At 45.2% G+C, this 17,063-nt stretch overlaps 1 protein-coding gene across 1 annotated transcript in view; it reads right to left on the reverse strand.

Annotated features, from left to right (window-relative positions):
• Positions 1-3,591: 3,591 nt before the first annotated feature.
• Gpat3 (glycerol-3-phosphate acyltransferase 3) overlaps positions 3,592-17,063 on the reverse strand; it is a 58,494-nt gene continuing 45,022 nt past the window's right edge. Inside the window, exons 7-13 of the mRNA XM_028867280.2 lie at positions 16,318-16,411; positions 12,551-12,666; positions 10,896-10,951; positions 10,080-10,165; positions 9,398-9,526; positions 9,078-9,157; positions 3,592-4,935 (exon numbers count right to left, since the gene is read on the reverse strand). Coding sequence (XP_028723113.1) covers positions 4,824-4,935; positions 9,078-9,157; positions 9,398-9,526; positions 10,080-10,165; positions 10,896-10,951; positions 12,551-12,666; positions 16,318-16,411 — 673 coding nt within the window. The 3' untranslated portion in view covers positions 3,592-4,823. The remainder of the gene's footprint in view (positions 4,936-9,077; positions 9,158-9,397; positions 9,527-10,079; positions 10,166-10,895; positions 10,952-12,550; positions 12,667-16,317; positions 16,412-17,063) is intronic.

Raw genomic sequence — 17,063 nt, forward strand, 5'->3', positions numbered from 1 at the left:
AGCCAAATCCAGATTAAAAGACAGGATTGAGGTAGAAACCATCCATTCCCACTTCCAAATGTGAGCAAGGCAAGTGGCTTGTGTCAAACTTTAGTGCTGAATAACAGCAAATGAATAATTAAATAATAATAAAAAATAACACCCCCACCAAAGATTTAAAACTACTCAGCTATTAAAATGAGTGAAAGGCTTAGAGCACCACATGGATTCATTTCAAAAATCTAAGGCAGAGAAATCAAAAGATGGGCCAAAGGGTTCACTGGAGCTGCGGGAACCTCCCTGACTTGAAAACTTGATCCCCAGATGTAGAGCCAGATGCCCAGCCACAGGGTAACAGAAATGCATGGGATACACCTTCACCATCACGCCCCCTCCCCACCAAAATCCCCAAACCCACCAAACAGTAACAAATCCATCAAGAACAAATTGATAGCCAGCGGTGGTGGCACACGCCTTTAATCCCAGCATTCGGGAGGCAGAGCCAGGCCGATCTCTTTGAGTTCAAGGCCAGCCTGGGCTACCAAGTGAGTTCCAGGAAAGGCGCAAAGCTACACAGAGAAACCCTGTCTCGAAAAACCAAAAAAAAAAAAAAAAAGAAAGAAAGAACAAATTGATGTTACATCGGACAGTTGCAATCCACAACTTGAGAGGTAGAGACTCACCTTGAGAGGGCACCTAACCTAAGGTGCCAATCCCAGACTGTAGCCTTGCCTTGCCCATCTCTCACCACATCCTTCTATCCATCAGGAGCTTTAGGTTGGTAACACCATACTTCAGAGCCGGGCGGTGGTGGCGCACGCCTTTAATCCCAGCACTCGGGAGGCAGAGCCAGGTGGATCTCTGTGAGTTCGAGGCCAGCCTGGTCTCCAAAGCGAGTTCCAGGAAAGGCGCAAAGCTACACAGAGAAACCCTGTCTCGAAAAACCAAAAAAAAAAAAAAAAAAAAACACCATACTTCAGAAACCAAACGGAAGACAGCTGTTCTCACAAGAAACCAACAACCCCCATCTTTGATTTGAAGACATTTATAGGATTCCTTAACACACATACACACACACACACACACACACACACACACACACACACTAAAGGAATGACAGTCACCAGGATTGTGTGAGTAAGCCAAGGACAGTCTGATCACACAGAAACCTTCCTGAAGATGGCTCTCTGCACAGGCTGTCACACTACGGTCTGTGTCCACTTCTCCATACAGGACTTCTCATCCAAGTCCAGGGTATGCCATGGTAGGTCAGGAACTCTTAGTGTTCCTCAAACCCGCTGTCTGCAAACATAGCCAGGACAAAGTGCTCAAATGAAAAATGGGCAACCTCAAAGCTCAGATAATAAGTCTACAGGAGGCTCAGGTGCAAGGCCATATCTGATGGAGTTTTTCTACCGAGCCCTTGATACCTCATTTACGGTAATGAAGGTTCAGAAACACCAGACACTGAACCTCCCTCTCCCCCAGCCTCTCTCTGCATGTGCAGTTGCGGTTGAGATGAAATCTCACACTACAGCCCGAGTTGGCCCAGAACTTACTATGTAGACAAAGTCAGCCTCAAACTCACCGCAGTCATCCTGCCTCAGCCTTCCGAGTGCTGGGATACCAAGCATGACCCGCCAAGCTTTGAAAACAGTAGAAGTAGTAGCAGTTCTTCTAAAAGGTCTCCTATAGTCCAGGCTGGCTTCAAACTTACTTTGTAGCCAGAGATGACCCTAAACTTTTTTATTTTCAATTATGTCTGTGTACCTACATGTGGGGGTGTGGGCCAGATCCCCTGGAGCAGTACAGATGGATGTGAACTGTCTGATACATGCTGCTAAGCCATCTCTTCAGCCCCCCGACCTTGATCTTCTGATCCTGTCTCCAGTTCCCCGGTGCTGGGATTACTCAGGTGTGCACCCCACAGAGCACAGTATTTCTAAAACAATATTAGAGCTGGGGAGACGGCTCAAGTAGAGTGGATACCTAGCATGCTCCATGCCCCAGACTGGGTCCCCAGCACTGCATATGATAATAGTAGTAGTAATAATAATAATAACAAAACAATAATATAAATAGGTATGGGAGTGCAAGCCTGGAATCCCAGCACTAGGATGTTGGGAGATAGAGGTAGGATAAGAAGCACAAGGTCAGCCATGGCCACAGAGCAAGTTTGAGGTCAGTCTGGACTACTTGAGACCCTGTCTCAAAGAAATTTTTTTCATCGAAATAGTATTAGGACCAGACATGGTGCTGCACACCTTTAATCCCAACACTCAGGAAGCAGAAGCACACTGATCTAAGTTCAAAGCCAGCCTGGTTTGTACAGTGAATTCCAGACCTGCTAGGGCTACAGATACCCCGCCTCAAAAAAACAAAACAAAACAAAACAAAAAGCTTAACAATAGGAGAGTTCTAAGGTTCATGATCCAAATCTGACCAGCATTAGCATTCCAAAAACACACTGGACAGCAAAGTCATCCTGCAAGAAGTCAGAAACTAAGGTAGATGGGAGTCCTAGAGACTGAGCGGCGTTCTGACTGAGGTAGCATGCCATTAACTAGCATAAGTGCCAGCATTATTATTGTCCTCACACGCTCTATGAAAGACACATTTTATCTGTGTCCAAACACAGCAACTTTTCTGAGAACTGGAACATGAAATGGATTTAGTAATTCAGGCCTTACTGAATACTAAAAGTAAAAAGAAACAGGAACCTCTCTTTCTGAGAAAAAAAAAAAAAAAACAACAAATAAATCAAACAAAGGATCACTTCAGCAGTGTTGTATGTGCTGATTCTCCATCACAATCACCCTGCTGAGGCTTTAGGGAGAGATAAAACCTAAGCAACAGACCCAGAGGGGCACCCACTGGACATGAAGACCACCCACTGGACATGAGGGCACCCGTGCTCGGTTTCCTTTGGATCTAATCATCCAGAGGAGTACTGGTAGTGTGTCCCAGGCCTGCCTATCTAGTCATTTACATGTAATTGCCTGAGTTCACCTGCAAAATACCCCCAGCCTGGGGCTTTGTTTAAGGTGGGATTCAAGGGCCAGATTGCAAATGGCGAGGCCACAAACCAAGGTGAGAAAGAAAGTGGTGGCCGGTGTTCTGGGTTGTCTTAGCTAGGGTCCCTATTGCTGTGATGAAACACCAGGACCAAAAGCAACTTGGGGAGGAAAGGGTTTATTTCAGTCAGCTCCATATGACAGTTCATCATCCAAAGCAGTGAGGGTACAAACCTGGAGCCGGAAGCTGATGCAGAGGCCACGGAGGGGTGCTGCTTGCTGACTTGCTCCTCATGGCTTGCTCAGCCTGCTTTTTAATAGAACCCAGGACCACAGCCCAGGGATGGCACCGCCCACCACGGGCTGGGCCCTCCCCCATTGATCAGTAATTAAGAAAACGCCCCACAGGCTTGCCTACAGCCCAACCTTATGGAGACGTTTTCTCAATTGAGGCTCCCTCCTCTCTGAAGACTCTAGCTTGTGTCCAGTTCATATAAAACTAGCCAGCGCATGATCCGATAAAATTTGTCACTGAAACAAAAACCCTTGTTTGTTACAGGAAAAGGGGGGGGGGAGCAAAGGAAGAATAATGCAACACTTATTTAAAAATATAAAATTTATTCATAGTCAGTAAGACAGTTCACTTCCTGTACAGGGTTTTACTCCTGAGCTAACAGCCTCGAGAGCTCACAGCGTAATATATTGCTATCAAATATTGCTCATGCTATTGGACTCAGAGAATGCTAGTTTTCCCTTTAAAAAGGTTAAGGCTCAGTTTCCAAAAGGTAATTAAACCACTTAGTTTTCTGCTTAAAAGGCTGGGAACGCTTGGGACTAAATCACTACAGTGAGGTGGGTGGGGCGGGAGGCAAGCTCCTTCATACTGAAGATAGTGTGATTGTTTCTTTAAAGGCTCCTTCCCTTTGAAAAACATGTTTTGCTACAAAAAAGAAAAAAAAAGACAAAGGAGATCTCTAGCATACAAACAAGAAAAACTAACGGTGCTTTTCCCACTGTGGCTGGATGAACCGAGTTGTGGGAACAAACACCACTCCTACACGGTTCTTAATCGAGTCTAACCAATCAACATCTCTCTCGTAACACTCGAGGAAAAAATCATTTCCATTCCATTCCTTTCAGTTCAGGTGACCACAAATTGGTCCTTTCCCCTAAAAATAACCCTCCATTTTTCCTTCAGCCTTAGAGCAGAATGCAGCCATAGTTGTGGCCATCATGGGAAGGCGCTATGGTGTGATCCCACCACTTACAGCACTGACGCCGACAGGTAGGGGTGGCGGCACCTGCCTGGAATCCTAGCACTTGGGCAGTGGATCCGGGACCAGTGAAGAGTTCCCGGCCAGTCCTGGGTGAGTTTGAAGCCAGCCTAGGCTACATAAATAAGACCCTATCTCAAAAAAATAAAATAAAAATAAAAGAAATGAAAGGGAGACAGAATCAAATTACAGAGTGTGGAGCTGCTTTTGAGAATTACCTTATTAACAAGCTCCAAACACGCTCTAGAAGCACTGGTTTGCAGACAAAGATTCATTCAATCATCAATGACACGCCATTTTACAAAAGGCAGAATCTGCTTCCACTCAAGAATCCGCCTGACAATTCATTGAACCAACACTATAACAAAAATGTCAAAAAGGGGGCACCCCCCCCCAACCCCTGCACCTGTGGGTTCTGCCTCTGGTGTGAAGAGGTAGAGACAATCAGCCGGTAGAAAAGATTAACAATAAACAAGCAAAAAACAGTACAACAAACGATGTTATAAAATTTCCCGTCTGAAGGCCAGCTCTGGGAAGCCAGTTCATCCACGGCGCCTCAGTCCAGCTCCAGGTTGGGAGAGCCATTGCCCACAATCATCTTGCTGTAATTCTTCTGCTGTTCTTCCTTGAAGGTATCTTTCACCTTTGCCCTCTTCAGTCCTCCGTCCCTATGAACAGAAAGGCACACATAGCAAAGATACTCTGCCAGGGAAGAAATGGGGCCATGTGGTAACACGTGCCTCATGGTACCAGGACACTTCATAGACGCAGGAAGAGCAGGTTCTGGCCTCTCTCTACAAATGACCAAGTGTGTGTTCCTTTGAGCAATGGACACGCTCTCTGAGCTTGGTAAAAACGGAGCACATTACTGCCTGCGTGCCATTTCTGCCTAAAGAGGCAGACATTTTCTGGCGCTGGGAATTGAACCCAGGGCTTTGTGCATGCTAAGCAAGCGCTCTACCACTGAGCTACACCCCTAGCCTTCCTTCTGTTGTTTCAGAAGTTAGAGCTGTTGTATTCAATATTTAAACAGAAACAAGGATTATTAAAGCCAAGATGTTTCTTCAGATTCTTTCCTTGGAAAACCCAACATTGGTTTTTCATTGGCTGTGGCTTGCTGAGAAACCCCGTGAAAAGTTGTAAACACACACACATGAAATGATGAGAGTGTTGTTATCCATGCATGAGTTATAAACACAGGCTATTTTCTTTAAAATAAATTATTTAATAATTATTCGAATCTAACCCTATGTTTAACAATTTTATTTTTATTCAAAACATATGTATACTTTTATACTCCAAAGCAGATTCAAGATAAAACAAGCAACACAATTGTAAGCTGCAGTTGACCAGGAGTTGGCACAGTAGAAACAGCCTTCCTCCACTCAAAGCTTTGAACTCTCTCCAGGGCTGTGAACCACAGACCTCTCTGTGTTATAAGGTAAGGGCTCTGAGTGTCTTTCCTTCTTTGGACACAAGGAGACTGGAAAGAGACCGGGCTACCAGGGACTGCTCCTCCCCCATTACAATACTGTGGATTCTAACTCCTAGGGGGAGGGGGCTGAGAACTTGCTTACTTTCTATGTGGACTGTTGAACTTTAGCCCAGTTAGGCAAGTTCTAACAGTGCCGAATGATCATGGGTTACACAGTGAACCCAATGCCACCGGGACAGGACTTGACCTTCAGACAGGCACCTGCCTGACGCCAGTACAATGTTCTGAGAATGGACCACTGTTCACAGACTTTTTCAGAGGGTCGGGTATGGGAAGTTCCCATGAAATAAAACTGTAGGTTGTGGTCGGGTCCTAAGAATTGTACACACAATCCTCTTTTCTCCAAATGAACCACCTCTAATTATCTGTAGCATTTACACGGATTTTGAGTCGTGAGAAATAGAGGAGAGAGAAGAAGGACCTTTTTCTTTTTTCTAAGGCCTGAACTAAACTGGACAGTAACACAGACGCACTGCTTCTGATGTTAATAATGCCTGTTCTTAAATCTCCTGGTACCAAACCCCCGAGAGCCACCCCAGCTATGACCTCTCACCTCTAGAGGTTTCAAGGTTCTATCAGACTCTCCCCCACTTCAGTCACGGCATATCTCAGCTCTTTAGGAAGGCGTGGCCACATGATAGTCAGCTTAGGATCACACAGCAAAAAGCCAGGCATGGTGGTGTACGTCTTTAGTTCCAGCACTCGGGAGGCGGAAGCAGGTAGATCTGAGTTTGAGGCCAGCCTGGTCTACAAAGTGAGTTCTAGAACAGTCAGGGCTACATGGAGAAACCTTGCCTCAAAAAAACCAAAAAATTAAAATTAAAAATACCACCTCCCTGTCCCCACCCCCCCTAAAAAAAAACACAGCAGTTCTCATTCGTCTGCAAAGAAATCAGTCTAGATGTGTTCACTCACACTCAGCAGGTGAGTGAAAATATACCTGGAAAGGCAGGAAGGCTTTTCCCTTTTGGAAAAACAGGCCAGGTAGTTAAAAGGAATATTGTTTATAAAATGGCATGTGATTCAGTAAAAGGAAATGGAAACATTCAAAGGATTTGTTTTGGTGTGTTTTGTTTCTGTCAGACAAGGTCTTACTCTGTTGCCAGGATGGCCTGAAATTCACTATTCAGCACAGGTAGGCCTGGAACTCATGGGAATCCTCCTGCCTCTGTCTCCTAATACTAGGACTAGAGGTGAAGACCATTGTTGATAGAATCTGACAGTGAGTCTACCCTGTGGCTGACTGCCTGTGCTTGCTCTCTCTCTCTCTCTCTCTCTCTCTCTCTCTCTCTCTCTCTCTCTCTCTCTCTCTCTCTCTCTCTCTCTCTGCTTGCTTCTCTCCCTGCCTGAGACCACAGAGCCAGCCACAGGCTTTTCGTGACAGCTTCAGACAGGGCTAGCATGCCGGGTAAGAGGAAGCGCTGGGAAGAGGTTTTAAGAAGAGAAAAAGAGGAAGACAGCTACACACGTGAACCTGAAGAGTCACTAAGACACTTTTCGCCTCAGGCCTAGAGTTTTGTGATGTTACTGTGTTTGCCAGGTTAACATCTCCAGATTAGATTGCAGGATGTAAAATGCTTATCTAGCCTGCAGCTTAGAACAAGTCGGCTGCTGTCAGTCAAGAATTCACACTTCCAGGGACTCATCTGGCATATACTTTCACCTCCCACCAATATCCAAAGTTTGGCTAGTTAGCATACTTCTAAATGACTTTTTTCCTATAAAAATGAGTGTCAAAAAAGCACAGTGTTTGCCAGAAATAGGCTGGGTGGTATAAATTAACTGGTTTCAAGAGAGGTGAATGGGCAAAATATATTTTAGTGACATGCCCTACTATTGGATAAAGGAATATAAAATGCTAGCCAGCCCATCTTTAAAGACGTAGCCCCTAGGGCTGGAGAGATGGCTCAGGGGTTAAGAGAGCTGACTCTTCTTCCAGAGGACCTGAGTTCAATTCCCAGCACCCACATGGCAGTTCACACCTGTCTGTAACTCCATTTTCAGGGGACCCTGACATGCATGGCAAAACCACAAATGCACACAAGAATAAAATAAAATATATTTAAAAAAAAAAAAAAAGATGTAGCCCCTAAATAATCCTGGGCCCCTACACTGAGGATGTTCTTGGTTGCTATTAACACAGAAATCAAATCCTAGAACAACACTACAATTGCCTCAATTGAACTCATCATATAAAGTGTTTTTGAAACATCCAAAAAGGTCATAGAGATTTCACTGAATTTGCTGAACTTGACATACAGACCATTTGATGACAGCCCGCTCATACAAGGATCGACCTCCTACTACACGGTGGGTCTAGTTAACCCTCACTGTTCACTGCTTTACTCCAAATATTTCTATCCTCACTCATACAAGGATCAACCTCCTGCTACACGGTGGGTCTAGTTAACCCTCACTGTTCACTGCTTTACTCCGAATATTTCTATCCTCACAAATTTATAGATTGAAGGCAAACTCCCAGGGTGACCATATTTGACAATGAGGACTTTAGAGCATCATTAGGGTCAGGTGAGGTCAAAAGGATGGGGCCCTTAGAATGAGGTTAGCGCCCTCATAGCAACAGGCACGAGAGAACTTGCTCTCTCCGGGCTTGAACAAAGAGAAGGTCATGCAAGAAATGGAGAAAGCAACCTTCTGAAACACAGGGAAGAACCCTCAACAGAGACTGGCTGTGCAGCATCCGAAGCTTAAACCTCTAGCCTTCAGAACTTAGAGAAAACAAATTCTGTGAAGACACCACTCTGGTATTGTGTTATGGCAGCCCAAGCTTCACCAAAATACTCCACTTCCTTTCTTCCAGTTCTTAAGTGTTCTGATACAGTTACAGTGAAACACAAACAGCCCCGCCCCCCCAAGCCAAGCTCCCTTTCTCTCCTTCTTCTTCAGTACAAGAACTCTCATCTTACCTAAGAACATGGTCATCCAGAGCAAACACTGTATCACCCAGTTTCCTTTGCAGTTAACCGCTACCCCAAGACTTGCAGCAGAGAGATAACAAGTCTAAGTTATGTGTGCAATTTCTAGCATGTGCACCTATGGAGACAGGTGTGTCCCTTTTCAAAGGCCCCCAGCCGGCCATTTGCTGTGCACACGTGGGCCATGAGTTAGAAGCACCTATTGAGGTTGGTATAGGAATAAAGGAGAAGCCATTAGCCAGCCTGGACTCTGGTGCTTAAGTGGGAGAGTAAAGCCTTTACCCTATTTAAGTCTTTGTGACGTACTTCTTGCTAAGTCTATAGCTAACCAGTGCGGTTTTGTTGAATACACAGAGAGTGCTTCTGGGAGGACTCTTACCAGGGAAGTTCAGTCAGCCCCCCTTGGACAGCGATGGCCGATTTAACCCTGTTTGCAAACTGCACCGCATCCTCTCCTTCCTGGGTAAATGAAAAAGTTACACATCTTGAGTATGAAGTTTTTAAACACCTTAAAATGTCTCGTAATCATTTTTATTTGTTTTTATAGAACTAAATACATTACTAAGAAACAACCCTTTCATTACGAATGAAGAAAAGCATGATGGGAGGAATGGAAAGACCCAAGGCTTTAGGCAAAGGTTTTCTTGCCTTTATCTAATTAAATAAAGCATCAAAGACTGGAAGTTATCTCAGTAATACCTCTCTGGTCATGGGAGGCATGTACCACACATCGCAGACGATGGCCCAGCTGGTCATTATTCGAAGCAAATAGCTCACCATGTTGTATTTACTACTGTTCCAGAATGCGTCACCAAACTGAGGGTTATACTAGAGAAAATGAAAGACAAGACATTCCAGCCATGAATTCCATGCCGGCTTCTCTCACCCAAGTCAGTGTTTTTCAGGCGGTAAGATAAATGAACCTATCAGTCCCCAGGAGAATTTACTTCACTTGATAGAATTTTTCACAAGAACTAAGCCAGTAGAGTCCAGAGTGCTAACTACAAAAGCTGTTGATATGACTCCGCACTTAATTAGAAAGTTGATAAAAGCAAGGATCAATCAGATTTGCCCACCACTACATCCTGAGTATTAATATAACCTCTGCTGCATAGTCATGTTGTCTGTCCGTCTGTCCATCTTCCTATATCTATGCATCTACCTATCTCTGTATCTAAGTGTCTCCTGTGTACATATCATCTACCAGCTCTGTATGCATGTATCTATTGCCTGTCCAGACAGAATGAGCACAAATGTACAATGTAAAGACCCAAAGAAGCTAAATACACAAATGTTCTTCACTCTTGCACATTTTAAATTTGTAACAATATCAAATAAAGTTAACCATCAAATGCTCCCCCCTTTAAGACTCAGACTTTACCTTTATTGCCACTGGATATATGGTCCCTCCAATTTCAAAGCTTCCCTTTTTAAACATCATGACTGAAGTATTATTGATGCAGGTACCTGGCAGAGGAGATGTGGAAGGGAGTCGCTTTTTAAAAACAAATTTTAGAGGGAATTGCTCTAAAAATTATTACATTTTTTTATGTGGGTGCATGTGTTTGGAGGTCAGAACAACAAAAGGGAGTCATGCCTCTTGTACCTGTGGATCCCAGAAACTGAACTCAGGTCATCAGGCTTACAGGCAAGCCCCCCTACCTACTAAATCATCTCGCTGGCCCAGGAAATAATTTTCTATACTCTAAAACATCATCAAGGCTGCAGATACTTTAGGGCTGCTCCACAAGTCAACCCTTGCTTTAAAAATACTTTACAAGTTTGGATCAATTTTAACAGCAAACTTTCACTTTGCCACTAAACGCTCAGCAATAACCCCATCACAGCAATTGACGATTTAATACATGTAAAGAATAATTCCTACAAAGTCATAGACCATGCTGTTTAATACCCCTATGGAAAAATTGCTTAAAACTCAAATAAGTGCCAGGTGGTGGTGGTGCACACCTTTCATCCCAGCACTCAGGAGGCAGAGGCAGGTGGATCTCTGTGAGTCTGAAGCCAGCCTGATCTATAGAGAGAGTTCTAGGACAGCCAGAGCTTTACACAGAGAAACCCTGTCATCAAAAAGCAGGAAAAGAAAAGGCACCCGTCCCTTCCTCTCGGAGTGCCAAACCTAGAGTGCTCCTCAGATGGTTGGCGGACATCAGCTGTAGCTTGGCAGGCAGTCTCTTACCTTCAGGGAAGATTAATATGGGCAACTTTTTCTTATCAGCGACATGTTCTTTCAATCTGTAAGGGAAAATAAAGGATCTGTGAGTCGATCTTGAGAAACAAAGAGACAGGGAGAGTTTTTGTTTGTCACATCCCTCTAGCAGGAAGAAAAAGTCATAAGAGAAATAAGGGACAAAGAGAAAGGGATGAAGGGCAGAGGGGATAAGGAGATCGGCACGCTTTTTTCATTTCCTCTGGAGTGAGTGGGTTTGGGTCTGTCTGGGACAGGTGACAGGGTCTCATTAGCTCAGGCTGGCCTTGAACTCACTACACAGCCACAAATGTTTACTCCTGACCTCCTGTTTCTACTCTCCAACTCCTAGGAGTACAGGTATGCACTACCAAGTCCAGCTCTTCTGGCTACTCTTAGATTTCTAGATAGCCAGGTGCCGTGAGCACTCCGCCCTTCTGCTCCATGTTGATAATTCCTTGTGTGAAAAAACATGGGAGTTCTGGTGGCGCACGCCTTTAACCCCAGCACTTGGGAGGCAGAGGCAGGCAGATCTCTGTGAGTTCGAGGCCAGCCTGGTCCACAAGTAAGTTCCAGGACAGCCAGAGAAACTGTCTGGGGGGGGGGGCGATTCTGATCATGCTTGATCTGTCTGCATTATGGTTATTAAGTAAGAAACTCCTCTGATGAATCAGGATGATGAACTTTCCTATGCAATTAAACACCGTAGCCAGGGATAGTAATCCCGGTGCTCAGGAGGATGAGGCAGGAGGCTAGCCTAGCACAAGTAAGTCTAGCCTAGGCGCCACAGAGAAGGAAAGGCGTTTCATGAGGAACACCTGCATGTGAGCACAGCCTCTTCAGGGAAAGCTTTTCCTCAGCTTTGTTCCTAGTGAGTTCATCTCTATGGAGCCCCAGAAAGACACTCCCTCCCTCCCTCCCTTTCTGTGAAGACCTGCTGTAGTTTGGAGGTACTCCCTACAACCATGTGTTCACGGTTCAGCTGCCGCCTGTGGCACTAAGGAGCCGCGGAGCATGCTCTTGGTGGGAAGACTGAGACCCTGGCCCCTCCACTCTCTCTTGCTTCCCTGTCGCCATGAAGTGAACAGATTTCCTCTGCCACAAACTTGGAGTTTATTGTACAGTCACGAGCCCAAGCACAAGAGCCGAGGAACCACACACTGCTTACCCCGAAACCAGGAGCCAGAATCAACCCCTCCCTACTAAGCTGATTGTGCTTTGTGATGGTAATAGGAAGGCACAGCAGTGGTTATCAGCTCTCTGGTAACTAGATTCGGAGTGGCAGTGGCCATTCAGCAGAAAGAAAAAAAAATTCATTCAGCAAATAAATTATCGGTATTTTTCTCTAAGTTCTCCAGGTGGTAATTTTAAACTTTTAAAAGTTCAGTGATTGTACTTGAGTCACAGCAAAACAGACATCTGAGCTTTCCAGTCTTTTTATATGCAGCCACACATCTCCCTGACTACAGAACTACTACTTCAGTCCTATTGATGACTCCAGAAAAATAGAGTTTTGCATGATTTTGTTTTCATTTTAAGTTTGTTTTTTGTTTGTTTTGTGTTTTGTTTTGCCCTTTGGCCAAATGATCCAAGGCAATCAGCTTCTCTGTTTACTCCAATGAAGGCCAAGGAACTGCACTGTTTACCTCTTAGTAACCAGGTGTCGGTCCTTCATTTCTGAGCGCTCAAACCAGACGTGTGGACAAGCCTTAACCATGGCTCTCTGAATGACCCCCATCAATCCACCATGAACCTGTCCAACCTAGAAGAATCAGGAGAGACAGAAAAACATAAAGATATAGCTACCGAAAACCTGCCAGGGGTCTTGTCAAGAGAGGGAATCCTATTCTCCACTCAGAGAGAAGACCGGCTGCCTTTTACTGACAGATAAGTCTAAATCTAGTCAAGGCATCTGCAAAGCCCAGTGCAAGCCAGAACGTGCTCTTCAGCAGCTAAAGTCTAGCTGGACACTACAGTCACTTTGCTCCACTCGCTGTCCTAGAACTCTGAAAAACAGAGACACACACCTTTAATCCCAGGAATTGATGGCAGAAGCAGAAAGGTATTTAAGGCATGAGGATGAGGAACTAGAGCTGGTTAAGCTTTTAGGCTTGGAGCAGCACAGTTCTGCTTCTCTGATCTTCCAGCATTCACTCCAATAACTGGCCTCAGGTTTGATTTTATTAATAAGACCATTTAAGATTCATGCTACACGTGTGCATTTTTTAACCCTCAAGAAGAAATAACCAAGCAACAACGTCAGGAACCTACAAAGAGACCAACAATATTCTGAGGTCTTCGGTTTCAAATGTATTACCATCAATTCTTTGTTGGCCAGAGCACAGGAGAAATAGTGGGTGGTCTCAGAAACACAAAATCCTAGTTAAACAGTTTCTGTGGTTTGAGCACATCCCCGGAATCCATGGACTAGAAACTGAGTCCCGTGCAACAGTACTGGAAAAGGACCTAATGTGAGCAGTCTGGACCACAACAGCTCTGCTCAATGAACAGTTAGAGCCATTAGCAAAAGGGCTCTTGCTGAGGCTGGAGAGATGGCTCAGCAGCTGAGAGCACTTGCTGCTCTTGCAGAGGACCTGGGTTTGGTTCCCAACACCCACACGGCAGCTAACCACTGTCTAGTTATAGTGAACTCACTGCCTTTTCTGTCCTCCTAGGGAGTTGCATGCCTCTGATGCACAGATGTGCATACAGGCAAGACTTTCACATATAAAATGAAAATAAATATCTCCACAAAGTGCAATGCTCTTGGGAGCAGACCTCCTTTTGTAATTCCAGGCCTTCTGACATGTGAAGACAGTACAATCAGATCTTTGCTAGACATCTTGACTTTAGATCTTCAGCCTGCATGGTGAGCCAATAACTTCCGTTCCCCACAAATTATCCCATCGGCAATACTCTGTTAGGTCAGCACAAGATGGACCTGAGATAGGCAGATCAGCTGCCTAGGTCTCCACCTCCCCTACCTACAATGAAATCTCAGGCTTGACTTAACTGCATCATAGAGAAAATCAAATATGTGCATGTCCACATACACAAAAGTGCATGTCCACACACAAAAAAATGCTGATGTGAATGTCCAGGCCCGTTCGGGGCCTCTACTGAGGGCTTCATTGGGTGGGCTTTAGGGAGGGTACCTAAATACTGAGATTATATTCAAAATTGTGTTTGTATGACACATATGTGTGTTTTTTCCAGTTTTATTTTTCAAAGTATGTAACTATCAATTGATTCCCAATCTACCAAAAGATAAACAACCAATTCCTATCTCTTTTCCTGAAGATGACAAAAGATTCTTTAGGTTCAAGAAAAGCTCACTTAAATTAATGATGTATTAAAAAAGGACTTGTCTAAGAGTTATCTATTCTCAGTATTTTATTTCACTTATTTATTTACTTTGGTAGGGAAATGAGTATGTGTGTCAGGGTCTCACTGTGCAGCCCTGACTGGCCTGGAACTTGCCATATTAGTCCAGGTTGGTCTCAAACTTACAGCTATCCTCTTGCCTCTCTTCCTCCCGAGTGCTAGGATTATAGGAATATGCCACCATGTTCAGGTTGTACTTTTTTTTCCCTGGTTTTTGGAGACAGGGTTTCTCTGTGTCCTGGATCTCACTCTGTAGACCAGGCTGGCCTCGAACTCACAGAGATCTGCCCAGCTCTGCCTCCCGAGTGCTGGGATTAAGGGCGTGCGCCACTACTGCTCGGCCTCAGGTTGTACTTTTTTATTTAGACTTTTTTTCCCCCGCTTTTCTGGCAGTGCTGGAGACAGATCGGGGCTTACATGTGCTAGACAAGTATTCTACCACTGAGCCACGTCTGAAGCCACTGACTTAAGCAAACATGTAGCAGTAAGTGGGAATTTTTGCACAGGCCTTGCTGATCACAGAACCCACGGATAGTGAAAACTAGTGTCCATGCTGGCACTCACCACTTGCTCACTCACAGCACACACTTGACCCATAAACCTTTCCCAGAAAAGCACCCTAGGCCACCAATATCAATCTGCAGAACTGACGGGTGAACCAAACCTGACTTCTGCCTCACAGCCTGACCCACCATCCACAACCCACAGCTGTGAGATGAGGAGACAGCCCAGGACATTTAGTATCTAGTAGTCATCCTGTTCTCCACACCTCCTGAGGACACATTTAACCAGTGAGCAGAAGGGGAGCTTGAGTCAGCCTCTGGGATTCACCCAGAGGAAATGTCAAGATGACCTGTCAGAGCAACAGAAGATGCGGGGGGAACCCCAGAGTGGGGCTCCTCTTCAGGCCCAAGAAAGGGCACTGGGGTCTTGGCTTTGCTGTGGACTCCGTGGTTAGGGCACTGGGGACCTGGCTTTGCTGTGGGCTCCATGGTTAGGGCACTGGGGTCTTGGTTGTGCTGTGGACTCCGTGGTTAGGGCACTGGGGACCTGGCTTTGCTGTGGACTCTGTGGTTAAGGCACTGGGGACCTGGCTTTGCTGTGGACTCTGTGGTTAAGGCACTGGGGACCTGGCTTTGCTGTGGACTCTGTGGTTAAGGCACTGGGGACCTGACTTTGCTGTGGACTCCGTGGTTAAGGCACTGGGGACCTGACTTTGCTGTGGGCTCCGTGGTTAAGGCACTGGGGACCTGGTTGTGCTGTGGACTCCGTGGTTAGGGCACTGGGGACCTGGTTGTGCTGTGGACTCCGTGGTTAGGGCACTGGGGACCTGGTTGTGCTGTGGACTCCGTGGTTAGGGCACTGGGGACCTGGCTTTGCTGTGGACTCCGTGGTTAGGGCACTGGGGACCTGGCTTTGCTGTGGGCTCCGTGGTTAGGGCACTGGGGACCTGGCTTTGCTGTGGGCTCCGTGGTTAGGGCACTGGGGACCTGGCTTTGCTGTGGACTCTTTGGTTAGGGCACTGGGGGGCCTTGGTTGTGCTGTGGGCTCCGTGGTTAGGGCACTGCGGACCTGGCTTTGCTGTGGGCTCCATGGTTACTGGATTTTCTGCTCTTTGCTTTCTTTGGAGGCTGTGGTCAAAATCTGAGAACTGGACGGAGACACAAGTATTCTGCCTTCTTTGCCAGATCCTCATTAAAGAAACAGATTTTTTCTAATTACACTTATCTCCCTGAAGAGAGAGCTGATTGGCTGACGAGGAACTGTAAAACTCTGAAGAGGATGGCTTTAATTTCATACAGTATAATTAAACACTGTTGGCATGTTCAAATCAACTTTACAAAGTTCTGTCAAGGTGTTTTCCCGCCTTCTCTGTTAACAGCTGTTTTCTTGCACTGTTTGTTCCCTGTGCAAATGTAGTGCACAGCCTATACTGCTAAGTCCCAGCCAAATTCCTAATATGAAACTAACTTTCGAGTTTGCGATCCAGCAAATACACATACTTGAAATGTCATTGAGTTGCTCTTACCATGGCATAACAGCCATCCGTCGTCAAGATCAAGACATCGATGGGAGACGTATGGTTGGCAACACAAATGCCTCCCTTCTGGGGTCTGTACTGCCTGCAATCAAGATAACCGTAAGTACGACACCTCGGAAAACGCTCAATGTTTTACAGAAAAGCATGTAAAGACTTATCTTACTTAGGATTTTTTTTTTAAGTTTTTAGGTACATAGGTCCCATCTTTAAAACATTATCCCCATGTAGTATGATGAGCTGTGAGGAACCATGACATTCTCTTTATAATTCATATTTTTGCTTATTTAATCACAACTATTTCGATTAATGTTGATTGATCTAAGTATAATATGCTACTTTGTTGAGACAGGGTCTCTTATAGCCCAGGCTGGCTTCAAACATCTGGTTCTCTTGCCTCAGCCTCCCAGATGCTAAGATTACTGTGTGGGCCACCACACTCAACCAACTTAAAATAACAATTTTTAAAAAAATAATAATAATATTAAATTAAGAGAAAAGTATTTCAAAATCAATCACAATCATTTTAATTTAGTTGATTATTTTCCCTAGCTACTTGTATTCTCTGACTGTGGGTAAAGAGAACAGAATAAAGTGTTTCATCTTAGGAACTAAGTAGAGAATTTTAGACAAGGAGAGACTAAGTGTGGAAAACAGGCCTCTGCCTCTGCCGTACCCCAGGACTGCCAGCAGCAGCTTTGTGGGAGCCCACAGAGGTTTCCTAGTGAGAGCTGAGC

Source organism: Peromyscus leucopus, chromosome 10 (genome assembly GCF_004664715.2).
Source record: "Peromyscus leucopus breed LL Stock chromosome 10, UCI_PerLeu_2.1, whole genome shotgun sequence".
NCBI classification, from domain to species: Eukaryota; Metazoa; Chordata; class Mammalia; order Rodentia; family Cricetidae; genus Peromyscus; species Peromyscus leucopus.